This window comes from Siphateles boraxobius, unplaced genomic scaffold (assembly GCF_051911475.1).
Source record: "Siphateles boraxobius isolate OS27281-9 unplaced genomic scaffold, OSU_SipBor_1 26, whole genome shotgun sequence".
Lineage (NCBI taxonomy): Eukaryota > Metazoa > Chordata > Actinopteri > Cypriniformes > Leuciscidae > Siphateles > Siphateles boraxobius.
Genome location: NW_027508876.1, coordinates 24,377,661 through 24,390,020, shown reverse-complemented (window position 1 = coordinate 24,390,020; position 12,360 = coordinate 24,377,661). Strand labels below are relative to the sequence as shown.

General features: G+C 36.7%; 1 protein-coding gene across 4 annotated transcripts in view; it reads right to left on the bottom strand.

The window, feature by feature from the left end:
* Positions 1-12,344, bottom strand: part of plppr5b (phospholipid phosphatase related 5b) — a 63,961-nt gene extending 51,617 nt beyond the window's left edge. For all 4 annotated transcript variants that reach the window (XM_077245063.1, XM_077245064.1, XM_077245066.1 and 1 more), the window contains exons 1-2: positions 12,282-12,344; positions 10,008-10,079 (exon numbers count right to left, since the gene is read on the bottom strand). In XM_077245063.1, the coding sequence (XP_077101178.1) occupies positions 10,008-10,058 (51 nt within the window). In that variant the 5' untranslated portion in view covers positions 10,059-10,079; positions 12,282-12,344. The remainder of the gene's footprint in view (positions 1-10,007; positions 10,080-12,281) is intronic.
* Between the last annotated feature and the right edge of the window lie 16 nt (positions 12,345-12,360).

The following is a 12,360-nucleotide window of genomic DNA, read 5'->3' as shown; positions in this document are numbered from 1 at the left end:
CTCTTTAGCCCCGCCCACTCCCAGGAAGCACTGCAAATGATGTAATCAAGATGATCTCCGTGTTCTCAAAATACTGTACTAAAATGTGTGTGTGTGTGTGTATATATATATACACACATTTTGCAATAAAATTTATATATATTGTTTTTATACATACACTCACCTAAAAGATTATTAGGAACACCATACTAATACTGTGTTTGACCCCCTTTCGCCTTCAGAATTGACTTAATTCTACGTGGCATTGATTCAAAAAGGTGCTGAAAGCATTCTTTAGAAATGTTGGCCCATATTGATAGGATAGCATCTTGCAGTTGATGGAGATTTGTGGGATGCACATCCAGGGCACGAAGCTCCCGTTCCACCACATCCCAAAGATGTTCTATTGGGTTGAGATCTGGTGACTGTGGGGGCCATTTTGGCCATTTGGTCAGAAACAATGCTCAGGTAGGCCGTTAAGTGGGGCCTAAAGTGTGCCAAGAAAACATCTCCCACACCATTACACCACCACCACCAGACTGCACAGTGGTAACAAGGCATGATGAATCCATGTTCTCATTCTGTTTATGCCAAATTCTGACTCTACCATCTGAATGTCTCAACAGAAATCGAGACTCATCAGACCAGGCAACATTTTTGCAGTCTTCAACTGTCCAATTTTGGTGAGCTCTTGCAATTTTTAGCCTCTTCTTCCTATTTGTAGTGGAGATGAGTGGTACCCGGTGGGGTCTTTTGCTGTTGTAGCCCATCCGCCTAAAGGTTGTGCGTGTTGTGGCTTCACAAATGCTTTGCTGCATACCTCGGTTGTAACGAGTGATTATTTCAGTCAAAGTTGCTCTTCTATCAGCTTGAATCAGTCGACCATTCTCCTCTGACCTCTAGCATCAACAAGGCATTTTCGCCCACAGGAATGCCGCATACTGGATGTTTTTCGTTTTTCGCACCATTCTTTGTAAACCCTAGAAATGGTTGTGCGTGAAAATCCCAGTAACTGACCAGATTGTGAAATACTCAGACCGGCCTTCTGGCACCAACAACCATGCCACGCTCAAAATTGCTTAAATCACCTTTCTTTGTATGTCCATTCTGACATTCAGTTTGGAGTTCAGGAGATTGTCTTGACCAGGACCACACCCCTAAATGCATTGAAGCTGCCATGTGATTAATGCAATTATCCAATCAACCAATGAGAAATTGAACAGGTGTTCCTAATAATCCTTTAGGTGAGTGTATAATCAATGTTCATAAAAGAGTATTTTTAAATTTCTCCATCATTTTAAATCCGATTATGCTTTTCGCAATGCTTCATGAGACAGTAGTTCTTTTCCTCACTAAAACAGTTAAGTAAAATCTTTACCTTTGTCTTTGTGTCCAATTTTCAAAAAATTTATAGGCTTCAATTTAAAGTTTGTAGTGTTGTGATTAGGGTGACCACCCGTCCCGCGTAGCGCGTGCGCGCACAGCGTTTGAAGCCCAATTCATGCGTCCCGCAAATTGAGACCGTGTCACGCATAATCAATGCTTGCTCAAAAAAAAAGTCGGTCGCTCTATATCCTCGAGCCCCAGGCACCCAAACGAACATTACTTGACAGTTCAGCACGCTACTGTTGCCACACCCACGTGACCTCAGTTGAATTGCTGACTAGGTTGTTGTCAACTTTTTCATTGTTGTCATGACAGCGCAGTGACTTCTCGTTCCGTGAACCTCTGGAGTTGTGAGTTAAGAATTTTTTTTAAACTGTTCCTGTGGTGTTGAGCAACTACAATAGGTTGTTTGCAGTCACGTGAATGTGTTGACGCGCGAAATTCAGATGGAGGGCAGGAAGTGAAGAACGCAATGGACGTGATGGAGGAATGTCCACCCTGTACTACTTTAGACGCTATTACAAGAGAAATATATAAACAAAAAATCTAAACATATGTTGGACGTGATCCATACGTTATGAAGAGGACCGATTTTCAACTGAATTGAAAGATTTGCCTGCCATTGAGGCGGTAGATATCAGCAACTACCTCGTCTCACAGACATACTTTGACTTTACAAAGTTCAAAAACTGGTACGTTACACAAACAGACACATAAGCTGTATTAACCCAGCTTTGACGAAGTGATCACTGACACACACGGGCATTTTCCCATTCGGCTCCTCCCGACCGGCAATTTTTCCGATGTTTTTCTGTCAATTTCTTGTATTTTCCCCCGTTATGAACAACAAATTTTGGCACACGATAAAAACTCCTCGAGGTTTGATCGATTTGAGCAACCATAAACGACGCAAAACATAGGCATTTTGAGTTTGTTATAGTAAGTCCTAAATATAGAAAATCACTTCCTGCCCTCCATCTGTATGTATCGCTATGGCAACGCAATGACGTGACGTCATGTGAAAACAAGCTATTCCTGTTAATCCTATAATTTTATATCATTATTTATTTAAGGTGAATAAATTGTAATGAAAAAATAAATAAAATTAAATAGCTAAAGTAAATCGTAAGTGGAAGTGCATCTGTCAATTCACTGAATGTTCAAAATATTATGAATCTTTATTTAGAAAAAAATACACATTGGTTGGCCTATTCATGAGCATACATCAGCAATTACACATGTTTAGGGGAATAGGGCATTATTAATATACCATGTAAGGTGGTATGTGCTAGAAATGGGTAAACCACTATCAGTGAGTCTGTCCGTGGGGTGGGGGCACCGCTGTGCCAGGCAGTGTCCCACATTGTCCCTCAGAAACATACCCCTTGTCCCACCTTGGGCTTATTAGCAGGTGGTCACCCTAGTTGTGATTCACCTTGTTCGTGGCTTACAACTCTTTAACAAATACTTTTTTTTAAATCCCTATGGGAAAAATGAATGAAAAAAAAAAAAAACACTTCCGGAACAAGCGCCGCTGAAAAAGGGGACGGGGCACTGTTGCACTCTATATGATTTATGCACTATAAGTCTTAGGAAGTCTTTCAATAAGGAAAATTATGAAATTTAAGTCTCATAATCCTCTCCGCTGCCGCAGGCCACCTTTCATTTTCATTGTATGGAAAAGAGCAGAGTCCTGGTGGTCTACTAAAGAAAGAAAGTCATGTGGGTGAGAAAATGATGAGGGAATTTTCATTTCTGTCTGAATCTCTTTAAAAAACATCAGAAATCTGTGTTGGTGGGCTGCAGTGTCATCTTCAATATGAGAGTGGCTTTAGATGAGATGGTATTCTGGAATAAAAGCTCATATACTATTGGATTCTTCTATAAAGGGCTTATTGTAAACTAACTAAACTTATTGCCAGCAAGAGCAGTTAGTTGGTGTTTGAGGACCACCATACTTCAACAAAATGAAATGGTTCAACTACAAGACTGAATGTTTGATTAACATCAATTAGAATAGTCTCCCTGAAACATCAAATGTCTAAAATGGTATGCATGTATGTATAAAAAATAAATATATACTATATTTCATTATGAAAATGTATTTCATTTAACTGTCAAAATAATAAATGGGCAGAAACAACCATATTTGCATTGAAGTTACCCAAGCCATATCTAGGGATCAAAAAACCAAAGAGATGATGTGAATTGGTTATTACTCAACCTAAAACACCCTAGCAACCATATAGCAATACCCTGGAAACCCCATAGCAACACCATGGCAACCACTCTACTTTTGGACATACTCCTATATTTGCATTTTAGAAGTGACCAAAGTCATATCTATATGAACCAGAATACCAAAGAAATGAATAACACCTTAGGCATCACCAAGAAACCACATACATGTAGCAGCGCCTTTGAAAACACCTCCCTAGTTTGGACATGGTCATATTTTATTCAGTAAAAAAAAAAAAAAAAAAGCCATTTCCAGGGACCATGAATACCAAAGAGACTAAAGTGATAGGCTACCTAGCAACCACCTAGAACACCTTAGCAACCACCCACAACATCCTAGCAACGCCCCGGCAACACACACAACACCCTTGTTTATAGACATGCTCAGATTTTAGTATATAAATTGAGTTTTCCACGTTTTTAAGAGTCTAGGCTAAAAAAAACAAATAATAAGTCTTCTAGCTTATTAAAAATCTGACCTGTTGTCTTGCATGTCCTGCTGGATGAGTCTTCCATCATAACAGTGAGCATAAGTGAAGATATGAGAAGGTCTGTTTTTTTGGGCCTCTAGAAGGACATAACTAAGCTCAGCATCAAAGCCATATAATAGCCTATAGAATGATTTAGGCGAGTATAAAGAATAAAAACCCTTTCTCTCCCTCTAATAGTTTGCCGTTGCTTGGTTAGGGGCTGTTCTATCACTTATTCATACAGCTCATGATTCTTTTAAATGACTCTGTGGCTTTAAGACAGACGCTTCACGGAGCACTTTAATCATCCACTTTTTCCATATAAAGGCGTAGGTGTAATGAAGCATTAAACTCAAGATTAATGCAGATCATTCAGGAAATAAGGAAGAGAGGACACAGAGGCAAGGCTTTTCTAATGTGCACCTCTCTCTGTCTCTCTCTCTTTCTCTTTCTCTCTCTCTCATATATATATACTGAATATATATCTACCAGCAGTTATTACCTTTAAAGCATTAACTTGCTTTTATGAATGTCACAGAGAATAAAACAGCCAAGTCTCATTACCTGAAACGGAGAACATCCTTGAATAAATTTGCCTCCTCTTTTGTTAAGTAGGAAATTTTATGAGGCCACAACCCTTTTGAATATGACAAAGATATATTTTATAGAGAGGAAATGTAATGTGGCCTTTGAATTAATAGAACATTTGTTATGTTAACAGATTATTTAGCATATATTTTATGTGTGTTAAAGTTACCATGAAAACTGAATCGACAATTCTTTTTGCTTTTAGGAATATTGGAGTAGCCCTATTTATAATAAAGAATTTATCTGTGCACATCAATTTGTTTTTTAATTCATGGGCCCTCATCTTTAATAAAAATAATCACTTCTATTCTCTGACGACGATTTTACTGGCATGACGGCGGGGAAACCTGTCACTCAAATGATATCGACCAATTTTAAACCACAACCATCCAATCAATTCCCGATGGACAAAATCAAGTTCCACCCTAAACGTTTTCTTGTTCAAGAAGCCGTTTCACTCGGATATACGTCACAATAGGGGAGAAAAGACTATTTCATGCTGACTTTAATGTCTCCTGGGAGTCTGCTAATATAACATATGTAGTCCAACTCTAGAAACTGCTATTTTCCAGCATTTTATGGAATCAGACTTTTAGTTTTTAAAGAAATGCCACATCAAACATTATGTTTGAATAATTTCTCATATGCCATGTTTGTTAATTTTGAACAAAATCTAAGCAAACAAGTAATTAGGCTGTGTGGTGAAGTTTGGCAAAATTTGATCAGTGCTTCCACCTCCAAACATTCGTTTAATCTATGGTTCCGAGATTCAGAAGTATGTCCTTGGAAGACCAATATTACACATAAGCCTATCTTTATCTTCCATCTAGTCATTAATTAAACCATTTCAAGAATCTCACATTTTGACGGAAGTGTCACTCTTAGACAAATACATAAGGGATAAAGTACAGCCAGCCAGACACTTATTATTGCAAATTAAACCCAGACACTATATCAGGAAAAAAGTGTGATCTTGAATCAAGGGTTTATTTTGAAATAATGAATAGCTGACTGTACGTTACGCTGCATGGTTTAAACCTGAAAGTGAGAAGTATAATGTATGGTTGTTACAAATAAAATGTCCAGTATGATGATCTCTTACGGTTACAAAAGCAATGTTTTGAATGCCAGTAGTGCATCATTAGTGTATTGGGGATCACTTGATCGAGGAGAAATTATAATCTGTCCACGCTATAGACATAATAAAAGGACTGTTCAGTTGACTATCCTTTACTTGAGAAATGAAATATGAAAGCCTGCTCTTGCCTCAAAGATGCCATAATACTGCAGAAATGAAGTGCCACCCAGTGGCCACTAGAAAAAGAACAACAACTTTGCCACCAAATACAACAAAGCTTAGACGGAAAGATAAAAAGGACTGATATATGAAAAACAAATCAATGTTAAAGCAAAATAATGACATTATGTAACAATTATTTAACACATAAACCAAAATTATTATTTATATATATATATATATATATATATATATATATATATATATCAAATAAAAATATTAATAATGTTAATAATGTAATATAACATAATTCTTAAAAAAATAATTTCTCATATTTAAAACATTTATTTAAAAATAATTTCTCAAGCCACCTAGCAACCACATGACAACAAAAAAAACACAGTTTTAGACATACTCAGATTCTCATAAAAATATAATATAATAATTAGCAACCATACCAACTTCCCAGAACACCCTAAAAACTGTTTTTAAATATAATGTTATAATATAATTATTTATTTTAAGAAATTTCTCAAGCCACCTATTAACCATCTAGAACACCTTAGCAACCACCCAAAACACCCTAGTTTTGGATATTTTCTTCAGGAAATATAATATAATACATAATAAAACATACATATATATAATACAACAATAGCCTATATAATATAATATAATATAATGTGTATATATAAGAGTAGCTTTTATTAACTCCTTTAACTTATGAATAACTTGTAGCTCAGCTCAAGTTATTTAGAATCTGTTCCTACATTGCAAAAACACAATTATGCAGAAAATCTGCATTCTTCTTGAAGAAAGTGCCACTCAAAACAGAAATGCTGTCAAGCACGCTTCCTTCTTAGGATCGATATTTCAAAACGAAGCCCTCTGTGAACCTCATCACCGGACAGATCTCAACAAGGCATTTCGGACCACTTGCAAATATTTGCAGACAGCCGCGCCGCTGATAGCAGTGGCACAGCAAACAGCCGTTTCATTCCTGAAGCCCTGTGCCAGCTTCAGCCCTTCAGATTAATGAGGACGCCCCACAGGGAGCGATGACCAAGCATTTCATTACAGGCTAACAACAAAAGCTAATTCAGCACAGCCCCTCATAACTGTGATCCCTTCGGACAGCAGTAAACACTGCCGCTTCGTGGAGGGAATTCACTTTTTTGCTTTGCTGAACCACGCATGAAATTCTCAAGAGCAGAGACAAGCTTAGTGAGCGAAAAGTGTCTTTGCAAAACTCTGCCATCCCAGACGTAATTAAAAATTGATCAGGGTCTGTTGAGATTAATATAGATTTGGCTGTAAGAATTAATCTGCAAACAAGCTTAAAACAAGCCGTTACAAGGACAGATGTTTTCTAACAAAAGCTCTTTTACACAATTTAAACTGGCCATATTAAGTAAATTAAAGGAAAGTATTTTTTCATTTTTTATATACTTTGGTATAAATAAGTATGCAAATATAATAAATATAAATAACATCATATAATTATACAGTAGACTACTCTCCAAAAGTTTGGGGTTGGTAAGAATTTTTTTTGTACAGTTTCATTTTTAAATCAAAAATACAGTACAAAACAGTACTTATTACAATTTGAAATACCTGTATTCTATTTTAATATACATTTTAAAATGTAATTTGTTCCTGCGATGGAAAAAAATGAATTTTCAGCATCATTACTCCAGTCTTCAGTATCACATGATCCTTTAGAAATATTTTTAATATGCTGATTTGATGCTCAACAGTTGTGCTACTTGTGTAACATTTTTTTCAGGATTAATTGATGAATAAAAAGTTAATAAGAACAGCATTTATTTGAAATAGAAAACGTTTATATTATTATAAATGTCTTTCCTGTTAATTGTGAGCATTCTAATGCATCCTTTCTGAATACAAGTATTAATCGTATTAACTGACCCCAAACTTCTAAACGGTAGTGTATAATGTTTTTTAATGTAGTGTTGCTTTTTTTCATCTCTCACTATCCACCAAATTTCTCTCCATCTTCAGGCCACAGTTTAAACCATGCCATTTGCAATGGTTTGCTATAAATATAGAGCGAGAAATACATTAAGACACTAAGAGTAAATCAGTCTTTCATGAGAAATCTGCTGCTGGTTTGTGTTGGAGTTTATTTGCATTATGGGTAAAGTGAGGCTTGATTGACTGCTGTGAGTCAGGCTAGACTGAATATGTTTCTTTCTTTCCTTTTATTTATTTTCTTTTTACATCAGTGGCACTTTTACATGGATGGACTCTCACTCTACACAAGAGATGCTCTAGGCTGCCTCAAACCATCTCTGAATTTCCCCAATATTTGTGATACGTTTAATATTATGAAAATTCAGCAGGGCAGATTCTTATACAAGCTGTCAGGTGGAGTGACATCTGAAAGCATAGTACATTATCCAATATGCATTAAGTAACAATGCATCAGTTTCCCTGAATAACAATCTTCATGGATATATGCAGGGGAATATGTGACTTACATAAATGCATTAAATAAAGAGCCACTTGATTTCCCTGAATTTCCCTGCATGATGGCCGAATATATAGTATTTTTAGCAATACATCAGTGAATAACTGTGCTAAGAAGAGTTTCTGTGCCTTTAGGTGTGAGGGAAGATGCTATATCTCTGGGTGTTAATGCATTGATGTATACCTCTGTGGAGGCATAGGATCTCAGTGAATGTTAGTCTGGCCCACACACACACATCAGTACTGCAGTGGAAAGTTAAACACCTCCTACAGTAACACCCACCTCTGCAGCTGAGCGCTACTGTGTGGGCAACTCTCTTCCTCAGCTCAATCCAGAGAGTTGCTGATGTGCATCTGTGATTTACTGTCAGACAAAATGTTCAAAAACTGTACCATTAGCTTGTCACTCAGGGAGGTATTAGTAACTTAAAGTGATAGTTCAGCCAAAAATGAAAATTCTGTCATCATTTACTCACCCTCAAGTTGTTCCAGAACCTGTAGGAGTTTCTTTCTTCAGCTGAACACAAAAGAAGATATTTTGAAGAATTTCGGTAACCAAACAGTTGATGAGCCCACATTGACTTCCATAGTACAGAAAAACAATATATGGAAGTCAATATTTTGGCCCATTAACTGTCTGGTTACCCATAATCTTCAAAATATGTTCTTATTTTTGGGTGAACTGTCCCTTTAAGCTACTAATATGCAACCTTAAAGTACTAAAATTCCTCCAGGCAGCTATTTTGGGCATCCAAGACCATGTCCTATCCATTTAAATAGGGGAATCCTGAAATCTCACAAACTGATTGACAACCTCACAATTAAATAACATATTTCAAATCAGCAACAAAATCTGACATGAGCTGTCCCATTAATGTTGTTACTTACAGTATGCTCAAATACACCTTATTCTTAATGCACGGCGTTGAGGCTTCTGGTCTCATCCGCTTCTATTTATTTTAGCTGTACAAAAACTGTCCGTTATGGTGCTTGATATTGCAGACTGTACTTATATTATTTAATTGTATTAGTGTAATCATAAACACACGGGTTTTTAAATCAAATTATTTTAGCATTTACAGCATTTTGTCATTCTTCCTGTTATTTACATTTATCGGCAAATGAATCAGAATTGCCCACACAATCACAGAAAATAGCTTATGCGTTTTCAAAATAAGGTGAATAGCATTGAAATAACTTGTTTTTCAGGCTAGACCAGCCAATGCACATGTGCAGTCCTAAGCATGCATCCCAGAACACTGTTTCTATAGTAACCGGAGATTCACCATGACGTTACTGATCAGCGATTGGCTTTTTTATTTAAAAGGCGGGACTTATTCTGCCAATTCCAATGGCTAACTTTGAGAGAACCTTGCCAGTATGTTAGCCAAAGCTGTGAGAACATTCCCTGTTAGATGGGATAATGCTTCCCCTCAAAAAGAGTCAATAGCCAAATGTTTTATTAACCAAAATGTCTCTGAAGAATTGAATTCACATGTAAGAAAAGGTGTACACAATGGCCCAGCTGTTGCTCTTCAATTGTTTATCGTGTGTATAGGCTTCAAGATCACAGAGTTACTCGGTCATTATTATGCAGGTTGTGTATTTGTGTTTCTTACCTCAACAGTGAGATATTTGTAGAATTCCTTGCGAATTCTTAAATCAGTCATTTTTTCTGTTAACTTGGATGTCTGAAAGAAAGATAAGCGAGTTCAATGAGGGAAATATAAGCAGGAGAAACCACTGGGTGGCACTAGTGATTCTCCTTTGATGGTTGCACCTGTTTTGTTCAGAAGTGTTTTCTCAAAGTATATCGCATCCTTTTTCTAACATCTTTAAACAAATTTGAGAAAACCCATAAGAGTTCACAAACTTAAATAAGACTTTATGCTTTCTGAAAGTTTATAAAAGCACTTTTTTATTTTGCAAGCTGTATCCACCCAAGGTCACCATTTCAAGAAATTGATGTTTAAAAAGTGTCCTTGAGCTGGTGGAAAGTGCGATATAAAATAGAATAAATAAGAGAACCAATGAAGTGACATGCATACATAATTTTTTGGCATTACGTGCTTTCAAATACCATACCAAAAGCATGTGAAAGATTTCTGGATCTAATATTTTGTCTTTTTAATTTGTTCAATATTATAATCTTCTTTGAAATCAAAATATAGGCCTAGGTTCTTTTCAAATTCAATCTTGTTCATGTCCAGCTGCTTAAAGCATTACATCTGGTCTAGAGTGAACATTCAGTCTCATTTGTCTTGGTTAAGCATGAATTCTTAAATGCAGAAATTTGGTTTAGTTTATCAGAAATCCCCCCTCAACTCTTCATCATGTTCCTCAAACCATTTCTAAAGAATGTATGCAGTGCATTATCCTTACTGAAAGAGTTCACTTCCACCAGGGAACACCATTGTCATGAAGTACATGAACTACATAACTACATGAACCGCTGGACCCAGGGTTTCCCAGCAGAACATTGCCCAGAGCATCACACTCCCTCCACCGGCTTGTCATCGTCCCACAGTGTATCCTGGTGACATCACTTCCCCAGGTAAATGGGGCATATGTACACGGCCGTCCACATTAGGTAAGAGAAAACTTGACTCATCAGACCAGGTGACCTTCTTCCACTGCTCCATGTTTCAGTTCAAAGCTTGCGTACCCATTGTAGACACTTTCGACGGTGGACGGGGGTAATCATAGACACATAGGATTATGGATTATGCTACGCAGCAGAGTGCTGTGAACTGTGTGTTGTGACGCATTCCTCCAATAACAAACACTAAAAAAGCCACAGTAGACCTTCTGTTGACTCGGACCATACATGACAGCTTCCGTTGCCCTTGTGCATCGATGAGCCATGGGTCTCGAACAACCAGTCGTCGGTTTGTGGTTTGTACCAGCTTGCACCACTGTTCTCAACCCAGTCGTCTTGCCATATTAAATTTGTCCGTTGTCAAAGTCACTCAGATCTTTATTCCTGCCTATTTCTTCTGCATCCAAAACCTTGATTATGAGAACTGGTTGTTTGCTTAGCATCTAATCTACCCAGACCTTAATATGTGGCCTTGTTAGGAGATGATCAACGAAATTCGACTTCACCTGTGACTAGTTATAATGTTTTGGCTCATCAGTAGCCTAATACCTCATTTAACTAATAGACAATAGCTATGTGATTATACGGAGGGTGGCTAAGACATATTTGGACAAATGAGACAAAAAATAAAAATGTTTGAATGTCTTTGCATTATATAACAATATCAAACCAAGTGGCATTTATTTTAAATAAGGATAGCACAAGCACAATTTTCAAAAAAACACTTCACAAACAAAAGATGTTTTCATAGAACATCACTGTTCTTAAAAATGAAAACACAAATATTTGGACACTTCTAGGTTGTGAAACATTAGAAGAAAATGTGCATAGTTAATGTGAAAAACTAAACCTGTTGTTTCTCTACTAGGGCTCCTGTGTAAACTTAAGAAGAACTAAAAATCACCTTCACACCAAATGATTAATAGTAAGTAAAAATGGTTAGGGAATGTGAAGTTAGTTGTAATAAAAACGTTTGCATAATTTGTTTGAAGGTGCAGTTTAGGCCTATTTATATTTTGTTACCTAATGCAATTGAATTCAGACAGTTTTAAGTGTGGCTATTAGTACTTTTGGGGGCCCTGTATTCCATGCACCATCATCTGGACGGTTGTTCTCGCTGCATATTGTATCCAGCTGTGCATAGTATGCACAATAAATAGTGTTAGTATAAACAATTAAAATTCATAGAGATTTTATACTGTACAAAAGACAAACATAAACTTCTTTAACAACTTTAAGTCAAAATAGCAAAGGAAAAACCATTATAATTTTGTTTGAAAATACAGTATCATACCTTTGCCTGTTTGACTTTATAACGGCATCAGGACCCTACTGGAGCTGTAGGAGGGAAATATTTAGTATTCTCTGCTGCT